At 43.0% G+C, this 18,058-nt stretch overlaps 1 protein-coding gene across 1 annotated transcript in view; it reads right to left on the bottom strand.

The window, feature by feature from the left end:
• The window catches only part of LOC111958923 (ubiquitin carboxyl-terminal hydrolase 45-like), a 42,485-nt gene that overhangs the window by 17,569 nt on the left and 6,858 nt on the right, over nt 1-18,058 (bottom strand). Inside the window, 1 exon segment of the mRNA XM_070437281.1 lies at nt 270-421. Within this exon segment, the coding sequence (XP_070293382.1) occupies nt 270-421 (152 nt within the window).

Below are 18,058 nucleotides of genomic sequence, written 5' to 3'. Positions count from 1 at the left end.
TATTCATGTGATATTTGAGTGACTCAAACATTGGAAAAAAAATCTACGGGCTAACAAACCTAGCAAGAAAATGTTAGCTGACATGGGCTAGTTGATCTGGATATTTCTGACAGGTTATAAATAGTTCTGTAAGGTATGCAATGACTTTCATTACACCATTGGTAAAGACTCTCTTCGACATGACCTTATCCCTATGGTTGCATTTCATAAGCAGCCTCACCAGTGACACAATGTTTACGGTATACAAACCAATCGCATAATGACCGCACCTGCATAACTGCGTTAAAGAAGCAGGTGTTTCCTAGGTTGTTGATGCCTTTGACCGGGACCAGTGTGCTGTTGTTGACCGGACTCTTCCCTCTGGACTGGTCTGCATAGTCGCTGGGCTCCTCCCTAAGCTTGATCATTTTCGATGTTGTTCCTGCAAGGCACAAAAAAGAAGAGTTGTTTATCTCCAATATACAAGATTTTTGTCGTCTTAAACTCGAGACTGGAATCGAGTACTAGCGCCTAACTCAAGGTTTGTATTCGATTACTCATGAGTACTTGACATTTTCAAATGCAACTATTAAACAGGTGAAATGTACAGTGCATTCGGAAAGTATTCAGACCCCTTGACTTTTCCCACAATGTTACAATATAGTCTTATTCTAAAATTGATTAAAACAGTCCCCCCCCATCAATCTACACACAAACCCCATAATGACAAAGCAAAAAGGCTTTTAAAAAATTTAGCAAATATCACATTTACATAAGTATTCAGACCCTTTACTCAGTACATTGTCGAAGCAGCTTTGGCAGCGATTACAGCCTCGAGTCCTCTAGGGTGTGACGCTACAAGCTTGGGACACATGTATTTGGGGAGTTTCTCCCATTCTCCTCTGCAGATATTCTCAAGCTCTGTCAGGCTATTTTCAGGTCTCTCCAGAGACGTTCAAATCGGGTTAAAGTCCTGGCTCTAGCTGGGCCGCTCAAGGACATTCAGAGACTTGGCCCGAAGCCACTCCTGCGTTGTCTTGGCTGTGTGCTTAGTGTCGTCGTCCTATTGGAAAGTGAACATTTGCCCCAGTCTGAGGTCCTGAGCGCTCTGGAGCAGATTTTCATCAAGGATCTCTATGTACTTTTCTCCGTTCATCTTTCCCTCGATCCTGACTAGACTCCCAGTCCCTGCCGCTGAAAAACATCCCGACAGCATGATGCTGCCACCACCATTCTTCACCGTAGGCATGGTGCCAGGTTTCCTCCAGACGTAACATTTGGCATGCAGGCCAACGAGTTCAAGCTTGGTTTCATCAGACCAGAAAATCTTGTTGTTTCACATGGTCCTTTAGGTGCCTTTTGGCAAACCCCAAGCGTGCTATATTTGTATTTATTATGGATCCCCATTAGCTTCTGCCAAGGCCATATCTACAACGCAAAATCCATGCGTATGTGTGTGTATAGTGCGTATGTTATCATGTGTTTGTATGCATGTGTCTGTGCCTGTGCTTGTGTTACTTCATAGTCCCTGCTGTTCCTTAAGTTGTATTCTTACCTGCTTTTTAAATATGATTCTACTGCTTGCATCAGTTACCTGATGTGGAATAGAGTTCCATGCAGTCATGGCTCTATGTAGTACTGTGCGCCTCCCATAGTCTGTTCTGGACTTGGGGACTGTGAAGAGACCTCTGGTGGCATGTCTTGTGGGGTATGCATGAGTGTCCGAGCTGTGTGCTAGTATTTTAAAACAGACAGCTCGGTACCTTCAGCTTGTCAACACTTCTTACAAAAACAAGTCATGAGGAAGTCAATCTCTCTTCCACTTTGAGCCATGAGAGATTGAAATGCATATCATTAATGTTAGATCTCCGTGTACTTTTAAGGGCCAGTCATGCTGCCCTGTTCTGAGCCAACTGCAATTTTCCCATGTCCCTCTTTGTGGCACCTGACCATACGACTGAACAGTAGTCCAGATGTGACAAAACCAGGGCCTGTAGGACCTGCCTTGTTGATAGTGTTGTTAAGAAGGCAGAGCAATGCTTTATTATGGACAGACTTCTCCCCATCCTAGTTACTGTTGTATCAATATGTTTTGACCATGACAGTTTACAATCAAGGGTAACTCCCAGCTGTTTAGTCACCTCAACTTGCTCAATTTCCACATTATTCATTACGGGATGTAGTTGAGGTTTAGGGTTTATTGAATGATTTGTCCAAAATACAATGCTTTTAGTTTTGGAAATATTTAGGACTAACTTATTTCTTGCTACCCATTCCGAAACTAACTTCAGCGCTTTGTTAAGTGTTTCAGTGATTTCAGTTGCTGTAGTAGCTATCATGTATAGTGTTGAGTCATCCGCATACATAGACACACTGGCCTTACTCAAAGCCAGTGGCATGTCATTGGTAAAGATTGCTTTTTAAAATGGGCCTAAAGAGCTACCCTGGGGAACTCCTGCTTCTACCTGGATTGTGTTTGAGAGGCTTCCATTAAAAAACACCCTCTGTGTTCTGTTAGACAAGTAACTCTTTATCCACATTATAGCATGGGGTGTAAAACCATAACATACGTTTTTCCAGCAGCAGACTATGATCGATAATGTCAAAAGCTGCACTGGAGTCTAAAAAGACAGCCCCCACAATCATTTTATCATCAATTTCTCTCGGCCAATCATCAGTCATTTGCGTAAGTGCCGTGCTTGTTGTGTGTCCTTCCCTGCATGCGTGCTGAAAGTTTACTAAAGGGTTGGTAACATACTGATAGGTTGGCTATTTGAGCCAGTAAAAGGTGGCTTTACTATTCTTGGGTAGCGGAATGACTTTTGCTTCCCTCCAGGCCTGAGGGCACATACTTTCTAGTAGGCTTAAATTGAAGATGTGGCAAATAGGAGTGGCGATATCGTCCGCTATTATCCTCAGTAATTTTCCATCCAGATTGTCAGACCCCAGTGGCTTGTTATTGTTGATAGACAACAATACTTTTTTCACCTCTTCCACACTGAGTTTACGGAATTCAAAAGTTCAATTCTTGTCTTTCATAATTTTGTCAGATATACTTGGATGTATAGTGTCAGCATTTGTTGCTGGCATGTCATCCCGAAGTTTGTTTATCTTGCCAATGAAAAAGTAATGAAAAGTAGTTGGCAATATCAGTGGGATTTGTGATAAATTAGCCATCTGATTCAATGAATGATGGAGCCGTGTTGGCTTTTTTCCCCAAAATGTAATTTAAGGTGCTCCAAAGCTTTTTACTATCATTCATCTTTGTTTCATAGTATAGTTTATTTATTTATTTTTTATTTATCTTAGTCACATGATTTCTTACATTTGCAGTACATCTGCCAATCAGTTGGGCTGCCAGACTTAATTTGCTATACCTTTTGCCTCATCCCTCTCAACCATACAATTTTCAATTCCTCATTAATCCAAGGGGTTTTAACAGTTTTTACAGTCATTTTCTTAATGGGCGCGTGCTTATTAGTAACTGGAATAAGCAATTTCATAAATGTGTCAAGTGCAGCATCTGGTTGCTCCTCATTACACACCACAGACAAGCAAATATTCTTTACATCATCAACATATGAATCACTACACAACTTATTGTATGAACTTTGGTATTCCTAGATATGGCTACTATATTGTGATCACTATATCCTATGGATTTAGATACTGCTTTAAAGCAAATTTCTGCAGCATTAGTAAAGATGTGATCAATACATGTTGATGATTTAATTCCTGTGCTGTTTGTAACTACCCTGGTAGGTTGACTGACAACCTGATCCAGGTTGCAGGCACTGGTTACAGTTTGACGTTTTTTTCTTGAGTGGGCAGCTTGATGAGAGCCAGTCAATTTTTAAAATCACCCAGAAAATATACTTCTCGGTTGATATCACATACAAGCATTTCACACATATTATCCAGATACTGACTGTTAGCACTTGGTGGTCTATAGCAGCTTCACACCAGAATGGGCTTTAGGTGAGGCAGATGAACCTGTAGCCATATTACTTCAACAGTATCGAACATTAGATCTTCTCTAAGCTTTACAGGAATGTGGTTATTTATATAGACCGCAAACACCGCCCCCGTTGGAATTTCTGAATTTTCGGTAAATGTTATAACCATGTATTGCTACCAATGTGTCATCTCAAAAGAGATGTATTTTTTTTTATTTAACCTTTATTTAACTAGGCAAGTCAGGGATTTTATTTATTTTTATTTTAGAATAAGGCTGTAACGTAACAAAATGTGGAAAAAGTCAATGGGTCTGAATACTTTCGAATACACTGTATATGCACTGACAAAGGTTTCCGCTAAGATGCGCTTACTCTTCATTTAGTATGTTGAGTGCCGTGAAAGTGTTACTTTTTTTTGCATGTTGTGACCTTGCAAGAGTTTGTCCATATCAATGTAGCTTGGTGCAGCAAAGGCATTTTGAAACTTTAAACTGCATGAGGTACGTACGAGTCACGTACGAGCCAAGTTCTCCGAGGTCGCCAGAGAAAAATCAACACCTAAAGTGTACCTCAAGCTCCTGTGGGACCAGAGCCTAATAGCTTGTTCAGGGCGCCAGGGGTGGCATTCAACCCATTATGTGCTGGGGTGGCCTTCTTAGTGGGGGGCCAGTCCCGGTCCCAGCAGCACACAGACACACACACCAGAGCAAACTGCGAGCATGGTCTCCTGCGGTGGAAGTGGGTTAACGTGCGGCAGGCCAGGGCGGCAGCTGGAAAAAGAGCCGGGTCATATGGGAGAGAGCAGATGACAGCTGGAGAAGTTTCCGCTGTTTTAGGGAGAGATGGCTCTCTGGGCCAGCTGTTACTCCTCCATGACCGTCCCAACTCAGCAAGAGGGAGGCAGTCGTCAGTGCAGAGCAGGCCAGCAGGGACAAGCACAGAGGGATTATAGTTGGGGAGTACTCAGGAGACTGACAGCTCTGTGCACTAGTCTAACACTCAAACCATGGGGTGTGGCTGGCTGAGACAAACTAAGTACATCTCTCTACTCAGTTCTTATCTACAAAATGAAGGGGATGTAATGCTTAGAAATAGTTGAAACACAGGGCAAATCGGGGCCTAAGAGGCGAACGAGTGATAAGATACTTCTTCTTGTCACATCTGACATCATTAAACACACATGGTTGTCTTGATGAAATCAAACACAAAACACACACACAGAAGATACACTACATGACCAAAAGTATGTGGATACCTGCTCGTAGAGCATCTCATTCCAAAATCATGGGGATCAATATGGAGTTGGTCCACCCTTTGCTGATATAACAGCCTCCACACTTCTGGGAAGGCTTTTCACCAGATGTTGGAACATTGCTGCGGGGACTTGATTCCATTCAGCCAAAAGAGCATTAGTGAGTTTGGAAACTGATGTTGGGGGCTTAGGCCTGGCTTGAAGTCGGCATTCCAATTCAAATGTGTTCGATGGGGTTGAGGTCAGGGCTCTGTGCAAGCCAGTCAAGTTCTTCCACACCTATCTCGACAAACCATATCTGTATAGACCTTGCTTTGTGCACGGGGCTATTGTCATGCTGAAACGGGAAAGGGCCTTCCCAAACGGTTGCCTCAAAGTTGTATGCACATAATCATCTATAATGTTATTTTATGCTGTAGCGTTTAGATTTCCCTACAATGGAACTAAGGGGCCTAGCCCGAATCATGAAAATCAGCCACAGACTATTATCCCTTCCACCAAACTTTACAGTTGGCACTATGCATTCGAGCAGGTAGCGTTCTCCTGGCATCCAATGGTGGCAAACTTTACACCACTCCAGGCAACGCTTCGCATTGCGCATGGTGATTTTAGGATTGTGTGCGGCTGCTCGGCCATGGAAACTAATTTCATGAAGCTCCCAATGAACAGTTCTTGTACTGACATTGCTTTCAGAGGCAGTTAGGAACTCGATAGTGAGTGTTGTAACCGCGGACAGACGATTTTTACGCACTGTGCTCTTCTGCACTCGGCGATCCCGTTCTGTGAGCTTGTGTGGCCTACCACTTCGCGGCTGAGCTGTTGTTTCTTCTAGAAGTTTCCACTTCACAATAACAGCACTCACAGTTGACCAGGGCAGAAATTTGACAAACTGACTTGTTGGAACGGTGGCATCCTATGACGGTGCCACATTGACAGTCACTGAGCTCTTCAGTAAGGCCTCCCAAGTGGCGCAGCAGTCTAAGGCACTGCATCTCAGTACAAGAGGCGTCACTGTAGCCCCTGGTTCGAATACAGGCTGCATCACATCTGGCCGTGATTGGGAGTCCCATAGGGCGGTGCACAATTTGCCCATCGTCGTCCAGGTTTGGCCGGGGTAGGCCGTCATTGTAAATAAGAATTTGTTCTTAATTCTTAGGGATAGCCCCCTTTTGTTTTCAATTTTCACCTAAATGACATACCCAAATCTAACTGCCTAGTTAAATAAAGGTTAAATTAAAATAAATAAATAAATAAAAAATAATAGACCATTCTACTGCCAATGTGTGTCTATGGAGATTGCATGGCTGTGTGCTTGATTTTATACACCTGACAGCAACGGGAGTGGCTGAAGTAGCCGAATCCACTTATTTGAAGTGGTCTTCATATTATTTATTTTTTTACTCAGCAAAAAAAGTCGCTGTCAACTGCGTTTATTTTCAGGAAACTTAACGTGTAAATATTTGTATGAACATAACAAGATTCAACAACAGACATAACTGAACAAGTTCCACAGACATGCGACTAACAGAAATTGAATAATGTGTCTCTCAAAATCAAAAGTAACAGTCAGTATCTGGTGTGGCCACCAGCTGCATTAAGTACTGCAGTGCATCTCCTCCTCATAGACTGCACCAGATTTGCCAATTCTTGCTGTGAGATGTTACCCCACCCTTCCAACAAGGCACCTGCAAGTTCCCGGACAATTCTGGGGGGAATGGCCCTAGCCCTCACCCTCCGATCCAACAGGTCCCAGACGTGCTCAATGGGATTGAGATCCGGGCTCTTCACTGGCCATGGCAGAACATTGACATTCCTATCTTGCAGGAAATCCCGCACAGAACGAGCAGTATGGCTGGTGGCATTGTCATGCTGGAGGGGCATGTCAGGATGAGCCTGCAGGAAGGGTACCACATGAGGGAGGAGGATGTCTTCCCTGTAACGCACAGATCTGAGATTGCCTGCAATGACAACAAGCTCAGTCCGATGATGCTGTGACACACCGCCCCAGACCATGACGGACCCTCCACCTCTAAATCGATCCCGCTCCAGAGCACAATCATCGGTGTAACATTCATTCCTTCGACGATAAACGCGAATCTGACCATCACCTCCGGTGAGACAAAACTGCGACTCGTCAGTGAAGAGCACTTTTTGCCAGTCCTGTCTGGTCCAGCAACGGTGGGTTTGTGCCCATAGGTGACGCTGTTGCCGGAGATGTCTGGTGAGGACCTGCCTTACAACAGGCCTACAAGCCCTCAGTCCAGCCTCTCTCAGCCTATTGCGGACAGTCTGAGCACTGATGGAGAGATTGTGCGTTCCTGGTGTAACTCAGACAGTTGTTGTTGCCATCTTGTACCTGTCCCGCAGGTGTGATGTTCGGATGTACCGATCCTGTGCAGGTGTTGTTACACGTGGTCTGCCACTGCAAGGACAATCAGCTCTCCGTCCTGTCTCCCTGTAGCGCTGTCTTAGGCGTCTCACAGTAAGGACATTGCAATTTATTGCTCTGGCCACATCTGCCTCCTTGCAGCATGCCTAAGGCACGTTCACGCAGATGAGCAGGGACCCTGGGCATCTTTCTTTTGGTGTTTTTCAGAGTCCGTAGAAAGGCCCCTTTAGTGTCCTAAGTTTTCATAACTGACCGACCTTAATTGCCTACCGTCTGTAAGCTGTTAGTGTCTTAACGACCGTTCCACAGGTGCATGTTCATTAATTGCTTATGTTTTTGAACCTTTATTTAACTAGGCAAGTCAGTTAAGAACAAAATTCTTATTTTCAATGACGGCCTAGGAACAGTGGGTTAACTGCCTAACGAAATATATCTTTTACCTTGTCAGCTTGGGGTTTCGATCTTGCAACCTTTCGGTTACTAGTCCAACGCTCTAACCACTAGGCTACCTGCCGCCCCGGTTCATTGAACAAGCATGGGAAACCGTGTTTAAACCCTTTACAATGAAGACCTGTGAAGTTATTTGGATTTTTACAAATTATCTTTGAAAGACAGGGTCCTGAAAAAGGGAAGTTTCTTTTTTTGCTGAGTTTACATGCTAGGACCTAGTACAAACATTACAAGCAATATACAATGAACAATTCTTCCAGCAGTCCATCATTTCCTATTCCGTTGTCATCAGTGTCATTTGTGAAGGGAGAGACAAGTGGTGTTCCGTCACATTAGGCATTAATGAACAAAACAAGTGAGAGGACCCAAGGCTGACGAGATGAAAGAAAGCACCCTCTGTGCCTGTTTTCCTTCCTGCCCCTGCCCCTCCCCCTACCCTAAACCATAACTCACACCATTTACACAATTTATCCCTTTTTATCATGCTCCGGGAGACAGCAAGCTGCTTAACCGTGAATTAACACACACTTCTCATGAGTACCTTAATCAGTGTTACAAGACTATCAGAGATGGGAAAAGGTGGGTGCCGTGCTAGCTACCCGATTGCCATTTTGCTTTACTGGCTGTCCGTCTCTCTCTGTTCATTTGTGATTTTCTAAATGGGAAGACATGAGAAATGTGATCATCTTAGGTGCTCAATGTCAGTTTGTGACATCTTTATGACTATAATTGTGTGACATTGTTAATATTTGGGTGACAGGATATGGGGCTACCTGCAGTACCTACAGTACCAATTTCATCATATAAATGGTACCAAACGGAGATTGCCATAGCTGCATGTACCATAAGTAAACCAAACCAGCATGTGCATGGTTAGAGGAGGTTAAGCTACCTTGAGGACTTCACCCCAACCAGACAGACAGACGGCTCAGTTAGCAGTGGAGCACTTGCTGCTGCCCTACTCCCCAAGCCAATGAGGCCAGTCCGCTTCTGGCTCTGACCCAGCATTACAAGGGCAAGGTGAGCGAGACATGGACGACATGACCCTTAACCCAAGGTTATCGTTGTGAAAACAATCGACCCTCCTGCCCACCCTTTCCCTGCTAAAAACAAACACATAGGACTTGCACATGCTCCCTGAAGAAATCACTCCTTTGTAAAAAAATAAAAAAGGTATTTTAGGCTCAGTACAAGATAAAAAGCTGTATTCAACGAGCAGCCAGTCAGTCCACCACTGGGTTCTGCCCAACTGAGGGAAGAAGGACCTTGACACGCGTGACCTGGCCGTCTGACGTTCAGACACATAGCAGAGTGGAACCTGAACACTTTTAAACGCACACTCAGCGTAAGTACTGAAAACATGTTGGGTCACTTGAAAAAGATGGAGAACAAGCTATATGATGAAACATTTTGGCGCAGGTACAGCCGACTAGCGCTAGCTACCGCTACCATGTATTTTACAAATGGATACTTCGAGTCAAATACCAATACTCACTACCATTGAGTATGACCCAGTTTGTAAACCCACAACAGAGATCAGGACAAGTGTGTAACTATGGCAGGCTGAGGACGTGGACGGTCTCCCCCTAACCTCCCCCCTAGAACTACTCTACCACCACAGAATCAGTTAGTGACCCTGCTAAAACATCGATTGAGAATGTCAAACATCAAATATTGATGATAATTACTCGGATTTATGGCAGAAGGATGTTCTTTGCCTGGCACTGTGAAGGTCTCTGTGACCAAGCGGGGTGGGGTTCCGCCTAGGGACCATTGAATGGAGTGATGGTCCCCCCCAGTCCAGCCAAAAGCATCTGTCCCTCCAGCCGCCACACTGGAAACATCTGGAAGCCTGTCTGTCTAGAACTAAACAGCCATCAGGGAGGGGCCCATATGTCCACACTTCACAACACATTTCAAACAAGTGTGGACAGGGTAGTTCCTGGTAGAATGAGAGAACGAGTCAGAGAAATACGATACGTTTTTTTCTGGAATCTGTATGCGATGGGGAAAATGTGACGAGATGGGTATGTAGCTTTGTGAGAATGTACCTGTTTATACAAGTGTGTGTGTGTGAGCATTTCGACCGTCTCCTTGGCTAAGGAGAGGGGGGAAAAACTGGGTGGAATGGGAATGCCTATGGACACACTTCATCTAGGACCGCCACTCAAGGTAAACAATGTTCAGGGAGCCATCTGCCCAGGACCCGGGAAGGGTGTGCGGGGGGGGGCAACGAGCAGAAGCATATGGAAAAGCAGATTTTTCCTCCCCCTGCGGCAGTCGGGAAGGCAAATGTCAGCATGCGCTGCGTCCACGCTTGACTGTGCCGCGCTCTGCACCACCACCTGGCCCTCCTTGCTCAGCCACCGAATATGGGCAGCAGTGACACTGTGGAGCTTGTCCCCTGGGCAGACTAAACGATCACGATGCCTGCCTGCCCCCCTCCTGCTGACTCCCTCCTTGACTCAAAGCTCTTTTTCACACAAGTGAGAAAGAAAAACGGCTATTGTTTGTTTTCTTTATGAAAAAACTAACAATTTATCTCCAAAAACTTGAAAGGAATTGGACCAGAAAGCAGGCAAGCCTAAATGTTGCATTCATATTGAGACTGAGGTTTCATTTATATCTGAATTTGTGGACACTTGCTGCAATAATTCAAAAGTCCATAATTGAATGCACGGAATACATGAAACACAACAGTTGGACACACAGTGCTGTCACTAGATGCCGAAAAGGCTTCTGACAGGCTCAAATGGCAGTATTGTGGGCGGTCTTAAGGAAATTTGGTTTGGGAAAGCATTTTATCAATACGGCTCGTGGATCGTATGCTAAACTTTTTGCCATGGTGTCTAAAAATGACATAAAATGAAGTCCATTTCCTATTATTCGTGGATGTAGACAAGAGGATGGCTTATCCCCGACATTCATTCTCTCTCTAGAGCCGCATTTGTGGCAGAAGGTAATTGCTTCTCCTATAGCGATTAAATTATCCTCTCATATTATATCTCTAAACACGTATGATATCCTCTTAGATATGATAGATATTGAGAATTCAGTCTCATCTTTATTACCCACATTTGAAGATTGCTGTCAGGATATAAGTCAACATTAAATGTTGCTCAATGAAGCAGCCAATAAAGTTTCACTTCACTCAATAAATCCTGTTAAAACCCAGTCCACTTATTTGGGCATTAAAGCTGCAATATGTAACTTTTTGGGCGACCTGACCAAATTCACATAGAAATGTGTGTTATAGATATATGTTCTATGTGCGCTATTTCTATGCTTGCCGTTCTTACGTTTCGTTTTTGCGTCTTTTACTTTCGGTTTTGTACACCACCTTCAAACAGCTGAAAAAAAAAATGTTTGTTTATGGAAAATATATTTCACAGTGAAATACACACCTCTACACAATACTTGCTTGTTTTGTCACAAACTGAAATTAGGTGAACTATTAGAATTTTAGCAACCAAGAAATGCCGATTTCTGCATAGTGCATCTTTAATATACAAAACATCTCTGCATGGCTTGGTGAAGTTGAATTATGAGAACATTTACAAAGAGGTTGAACGAGATCTAAACATTTGGGAGAAGTTGCCTGCTTCCTTACAAACAACGGTTGCTTCAATAAAGCTGAGTGTTGCCACGTATTAACTTCCTAAGCAATGACGATTCCACTCTTTCCACCACTAGGTTATTGGTTAAGGTTGATAGGATTGATAAACTTGTACGTAAATACCTTTGGAATGGAAAACATCCAAAGATCCGGTACCTCAAACCGGATCTTTGGGGACTTGCATTACAAAATGTTAATATTTACCACCAGTTTTTCCAGTTACACCTACTTAGATCATGGTTCGATCAGTCTACATCAGTCTCTTGGAGAGCTTTTGAGTAGGAACTCGTTTTTTCCTATTAGATTACAATACGGGTTATTTTCTGGCATAACTATTAAAAAATGCATGTTATACTATGGTCACATTATCTCTAATACTAAATATAATTTGGGGTGGGTTGAGAAGTGAATAGGTGTAACTGGAAGAGGCATCTCCATACCCCTCTGTGGCATAACCAGGCTGTTACTTCAGGTACTAAAGCATTTGAGTCAAAAGTCTGGTCTGCAAAATGGGTCAATAATCGAGAGGAAATACATGCATTTAACTCAGAGGGTCTCCTTAGTTTTCAGTTTGCCGGGGTCATCGCTCTTTCTTCATCTTAGACTAGGGTGAGCACCTATGGGACCCCATGGGGTACGCGTTTGGGAAGGCACCCTGTGATTGGATGGGAATGTAAAACAATTCACCGAGGTTCGAGGTTATGTCAGTCATTTACTCTCATCTTCAATTACTCAAGCGGAAAGATCTTTCAATTGTTAAAAGCGTGGACAAAAGGATATGACTATTGATGATGAGGCTATTGATTGGGAGAATGTCTGGGAGAATATATTTCACTCAAAAAGAACCCACACCATCAGTTAATTCATTTGAAGCTCATAGGTCATACTTGACACCACTTGTAAGATTTCATGCGAAACAGTCTCCAAGCCCAAACTGTGACCTATGTTCCCTCAATAAACTTGACACATATAAACATATGATATGGGATTGTTCTGATGAGTTCCGGAGGACAGTATTCTCTCTGACACGATTGATAAAACTGTACCCCTTGAATCAATCTCTCTGTTAATGACAGATCAGGTATGCAGCTGAATGACAAACAGCGCACGGCTTGGCTGACTGGTGCCAAAAAACGTGTCCAGCACCGGTTGCCACCACATGACCTTCATATAAGGAAATGGTTGGCTTATTTTCAGGACATTTTTATGTTGGGAGTTACATTTTTTTATAGTATGCATTGTTAGGGATTGGGAGGGCTGGGTTAAAAAGGAGGCAAATATTTTTTTCTTATTTTTATTGTATTGCCTTTGTGATCTAATAAAAACAATTGTTCACAAAAAACATTTGCAAATCTGACAAGACGATAGAGGTTATTCATATGATCAAATGTACCACCACAAACAATTTTTTCAATTATAAATTGAATACACAAGACTCACTAGATTGATGCTGTGAATGAAACATATTTGGGATGTTGACATATAAATATAAAATAAATCACTACAGTCGCTATTGTTCTAGAGCAGAGTATTGTAACTATGGTTGAAAACTTGAATACACCAGCCACAGCATAGGGCTAGGCTAAAGCTAAAATGGATATCCAAAACGTATCAAAAGACACGCTAAACGCTACTTGACCTCTCGTTTGACATACTTCCTCAAAAGCCTATGAAGCGGTGTCATCACATTAAAACATTGAAGCAGATACTTGTAAGAGAGCATTTATCAAGAGGCTTGTTTGATTAATTTCACCATTTAGAATGGGACCGTAGTGGAGAGCCAAGGACAGCTCTCGTCATGCAGCAGAGAACAGGCAGTCAAGGGGAAGGCTGGGCAACACCAAATGTCTTATTAATTTGTTGCGACTGCAGGGCATGAAAAGCCTGCTTTCTTGCCATCAGAGGCCAAAAGAGCCCACTGCCATGAGCTCGCAAACACACACGCAAATATACACACTTTCCAAGCAGTTGCTGGCCACATTGCTTGCCTACATTAGTGTGCAGTGGTGGGGAAAACTACAGAAGCACCCTTGATTAGCTTAATAAAGGGACCACCAGGGTAAAAGCTTTTTTCTTATGGATATTACCCACTGACTGACTGTAGACCAACACTATATCACATGTAGAACAGGAACCCTGGATTTAAACAAGGGTTTTATGGGCTGACCAGGGCCCCCAAAAATAGAAAATCTAGCCAACTAACGCGACAGGGTTAGAGGTTTATCCAACATGTCACATGGTAAGAGTTGAGTTTTATCCTTTGAGAGATGCCATTTAAAAATGGACACAATAAATACATTGTTTTCTCATGGTAGCAAGGTCCTAGATGAAAAAGGCTGAACACATAAAACCAAAATGTCAAAAAGAGAAAGAGTGTCTAGCGCCATTGTATAAATGGAATGCATTGCACAAGATGGTATTTGTTGTCTCTTTTAGGAGGGAAATATTTCTATAGCACAAACATGTTTATTTGTCGAGAGAAAATAAAAAACGTTGGCTTTCACCAGGTACAGCATTCTGTTCCACTGTGGCTGGCATCTTTCTAAATACAAAAAATACATAACACCAGCAACTAGAAAGGTAAAATTCTCGCTGAAACAATAGTAGAATAACCAATGCATTTTGTATGAATGGCAAGATTGAGGTGGGAGCAGCCATATTAAAGCCCCTAAGCAGTCATTTTAATTTTATTTTTAAATTATCAGTGGGTGTTTACTTCATTAAAATAACTCAAAATATATATTTTTTATTTATTTCCTTGAGCCTCCTTTTGCCATCGAAATGCTCAATCTGGTCATGTGGTTGTGTTGATACAAATGTCAATATTTCTACATACACAGCCCTGATTGGCAGATAGGACCTACCCCACTTACCGCTTCAAAGTAGGAGGATACACTATGCAAAAAAAACGTGACTGGTTATTGGTCAGAATAATACAATCAGATTGTGATGTCATGCGGTGAGCCAAAAACTCCATCCCACCTAAACATGCTTAAATTCAAATACAAAAAGCTCTTACACTAGTAAAATATCATAATTTGTACAATTTCAGAGTTATTTCAACCTCATAGTGGGGAAATATCAAGAAACATGAAAATCATGTTGACTGCACTGCCCCTTTAACAAAGTTGACATGGGTTCTCTCATTTAGTTTTGAAGAATCTACATTTCTGTGTCATCAACTTTAGAAATCGAGCTATTGTTCTTATACTTCAAAAAATTCTATTTACCATTAAATACTGAAATATTGTGGTCATATAGACATTATGAGATTGTGTGCTGGTCTTAAAAAATGCGATTAAAAAGTATCAGCTCAAAAAGCACAAATAATCTATTAAACGTATAGCCATTGGTTTTGGTATATGAGTAGGAGAGGTGGAAGAAAAATATAATAGTAATAAGTAAAGATTCCGTACAATTCTGTGCGTGTCCTTGCTGCTGCAAGTACACTAATATCAAAGAGGGGGGAAAATTACTCACTTGGATGGATGAAAATCAATACCAGAAAAGAATGGGAAAAACGCAGCGAGCGCCAAGCTCCGATGCCTATTCAAAGGAAACATTTTAATTTCCTCCACAAAGACACCCCAGCTGTGTTACAAGCCGAAGACTAGCTCCCTGAGGTCAAGTCTCCTTTTAGTGGGACTCTGGTACTTGAGCTGAAGGCCTTGTTGGTGAGAGAGTACGGTTAATAGATTTTCTTTCTTCCCTGAGCTGTTGTTGTACAAAACTATTATGGATTCAGAAAAATTCTTGCTGGGGCTCTTTTGTGCCTGGGGTCTATGGTAAAAAGAGAACGCAACAACAGACTTTGCCTAAAAACCTGGCCTTCAAGCAGAAATGCAATTCACCAGCTCCCCATCTGACAGCAGCAGTCCATTTTCGCTGCAACAATAGCTGCCCGTTTTCTGTCCCTGTTTAGCCAGCCGGTGTGAAACAATCAGGTGGGAAGCAAGGTGACAGGTAATGTAGAGTTAAAGGGGAAGGGATGTTGGCTGTTGGTGCCCAGCAGTGTTCACACTCTGTGACCCCTCAACACTGGACCCCTGCCACCCCCAGACTCAAAGGGACTGATCAAAAAACAAAGGATCAGGGACATCGATACGTAACTGTGCCTCGTGCAAGCGTTGTCTATTCCACTGAGTGAGTGGATGGGTGACAGGAAGTTATCTAGAGAGCAGACCATGTTTCATGAAAAGGAATGGCAAACTCTGCCATCACAACCACAGTGAAAGTCATTTATGAGGGAACAAGATGGAATTCCAGTTCTGTGTAGTCCTGTACGCTTTGTCAAGGCTGGAGTGAGAGGAGGAATGGAGAATCTAATTGGATAGTGGTATGTTCAAACCGCAGTGCCCTTGAAGCTGGGGGAATAATACTGGAGGCTACAGCACCATTCTGTGATTTCTAAGACACAGGAAGAGAAAAAGCCCAACACAAACTCATGTACCAACAACAACAACAAAAAAATATGATGTACCTATTCACACAATCTATACAATTCAAATCAAATCAAAATGGATTTGTCACATACACGTGTTTAGCAGATGTTATTGCGGGTATAGTGAAATGCTTGTCAATTGAAGGAATGTGTGTGTGTGTCCAGTCATTGAGAGTGTTAGTCCCTGGGAATGTGCTGCAGCTGTTGATCTCCAGCGCTTCGGACTCGTTGTTGGACCCTGGCTCCCACAAGCATGCCCCACAGGCCCTTCCCAGAGGTGCTGAGACATGCAGCGTGGGACAGGGGGCACAGTGAGCTGAGGGGACTGTGTGGGGGGGGCTCAGCTCAGTGGCCGGACCCCACACAGCTGCTCTCGTTCTTCAGGGAACCCAGCCGGGGAGCGTCGCTCAAGCGCCTAATGCCACTAATGAGTGCGGCCATGCGGCAGAGGCGGGGAACTGGAGCGTCACTCCCGCAACACTACAGCCTGCCTGACTGACTGTGGTGGACCAGCCTAAGCTTGGGCATGAACACGGGGCAGGCGGGAGGAAGAGCAGCAGAGCTGGAGGTGGGGGCGGGGGTCGAGGAGAATGTGGTGGCCTGGTTGAGGGTGGCTCAGCTGGCTGGGGTAAGGTGGAATTGGCTTGGTCTGTACAGTTTGGGAAACGCATGGCTAGGCTACAAAACCACTTTTGTGAAGGGGCAGAATCATGAAACTGTCATGGCGAGTGCAGGAAAGACAGAATACAGAAATGTTTACTTGAAAATTCCAAGGAAATGAATCCTGTACAAGCCCGTTCACAAAAGCATTTACCAAATTGCTTATTACATCTCACTTTAATAGGAGAAAAAGCTGTACAACGAACCATCTTATCTTTACGAGTTTTCAGTTGTTGTCACCTGTGTGGCCTCCAAACGGCAGCTTTTCATTTCAGTGATGTCAGCAGTTAAGCCATACTGTGGCCCTGATCAACATGAATGGGGAGGTCATCACAGATTTCGTCAACTTAAACACACACCTCAGTGCGTCTTTTAATGCAGAAATATGCTGTAACAAAGCTTCAAACATTCTTGAACCTGAAGCAAACTACGGCAAATTATTAGTTTACATAGTTGCACAGTAATACCTGTTATTACATGCAACATTCTCAGAGGATTATTGACTGATACGGAAAATGATGGTTAACAATAGGGATGTAACAACTCACCAATAAACATTTGAACCCGGGCACTGATGCGTAAGATCCAAATGAGGATCCAAAAGATCCAAATGAAGCATGCATCGGTCAGAAAACCGATTCAAATGTTAAGAATCGCCTTCGCTAATGGATGTTTTTTTACTCATATTGTTAATTCCAAAAAGTATTTATTTGTTGCGACTGAACTGTTGCGTCCTCTCCTTCAGTTCTGTAGCCTATCAAACTATTACGCATGTAAGTGCATGTGACTGTCAGATAACAACTGTGCACACTGTGCTATATTATTTGAGTGACAACCAATGTAAATTGTTGGGTCACTGTTACCAAATGCACTGCAGACAATTGTGTTTTACCCGGAGTTGTGTAGCCTATGGGAGTGGAAGCAGCAACTCTAAAGCAAAACAATTTCTTATGATGAAACTGAATAAAAATAAAATCTGAATAATTGAAAACCCCAATCAGCAGTTGGATCTGAGTTGCTGCTTCCACTCCCATAGGCTAGCCAACTGCTGATTGGGGTTTTCAATTATTCCGATTTTATTTTTTATTCAGTTTCATCATAAGAAATTGTTTTGCTTTAAAGTGTATTTGGTCATTTTTAACATGAACAGGGTCATTTCATAAAGGACAGCAATCATTTCGTATTCATTGGTCTGAGCTTAAATTCCAAACGATCTAAACCAGGGTTCCCCAACCGGCCCGCCAAATTAATTCAGAATATTTTCTTCCATAAAAAAATTATATACATTATTTTAAAATCTCAGACCTGAGATGCA

This window comes from Salvelinus sp. IW2-2015, linkage group LG35, assembly GCF_002910315.2.
Source record: "Salvelinus sp. IW2-2015 linkage group LG35, ASM291031v2, whole genome shotgun sequence".
NCBI classification, from domain to species: domain Eukaryota; kingdom Metazoa; phylum Chordata; class Actinopteri; order Salmoniformes; family Salmonidae; genus Salvelinus; species Salvelinus sp. IW2-2015.
Note: the sequence above shows the minus strand (reverse complement) of the source record. Positions and strands in the feature narration are given on the sequence as shown.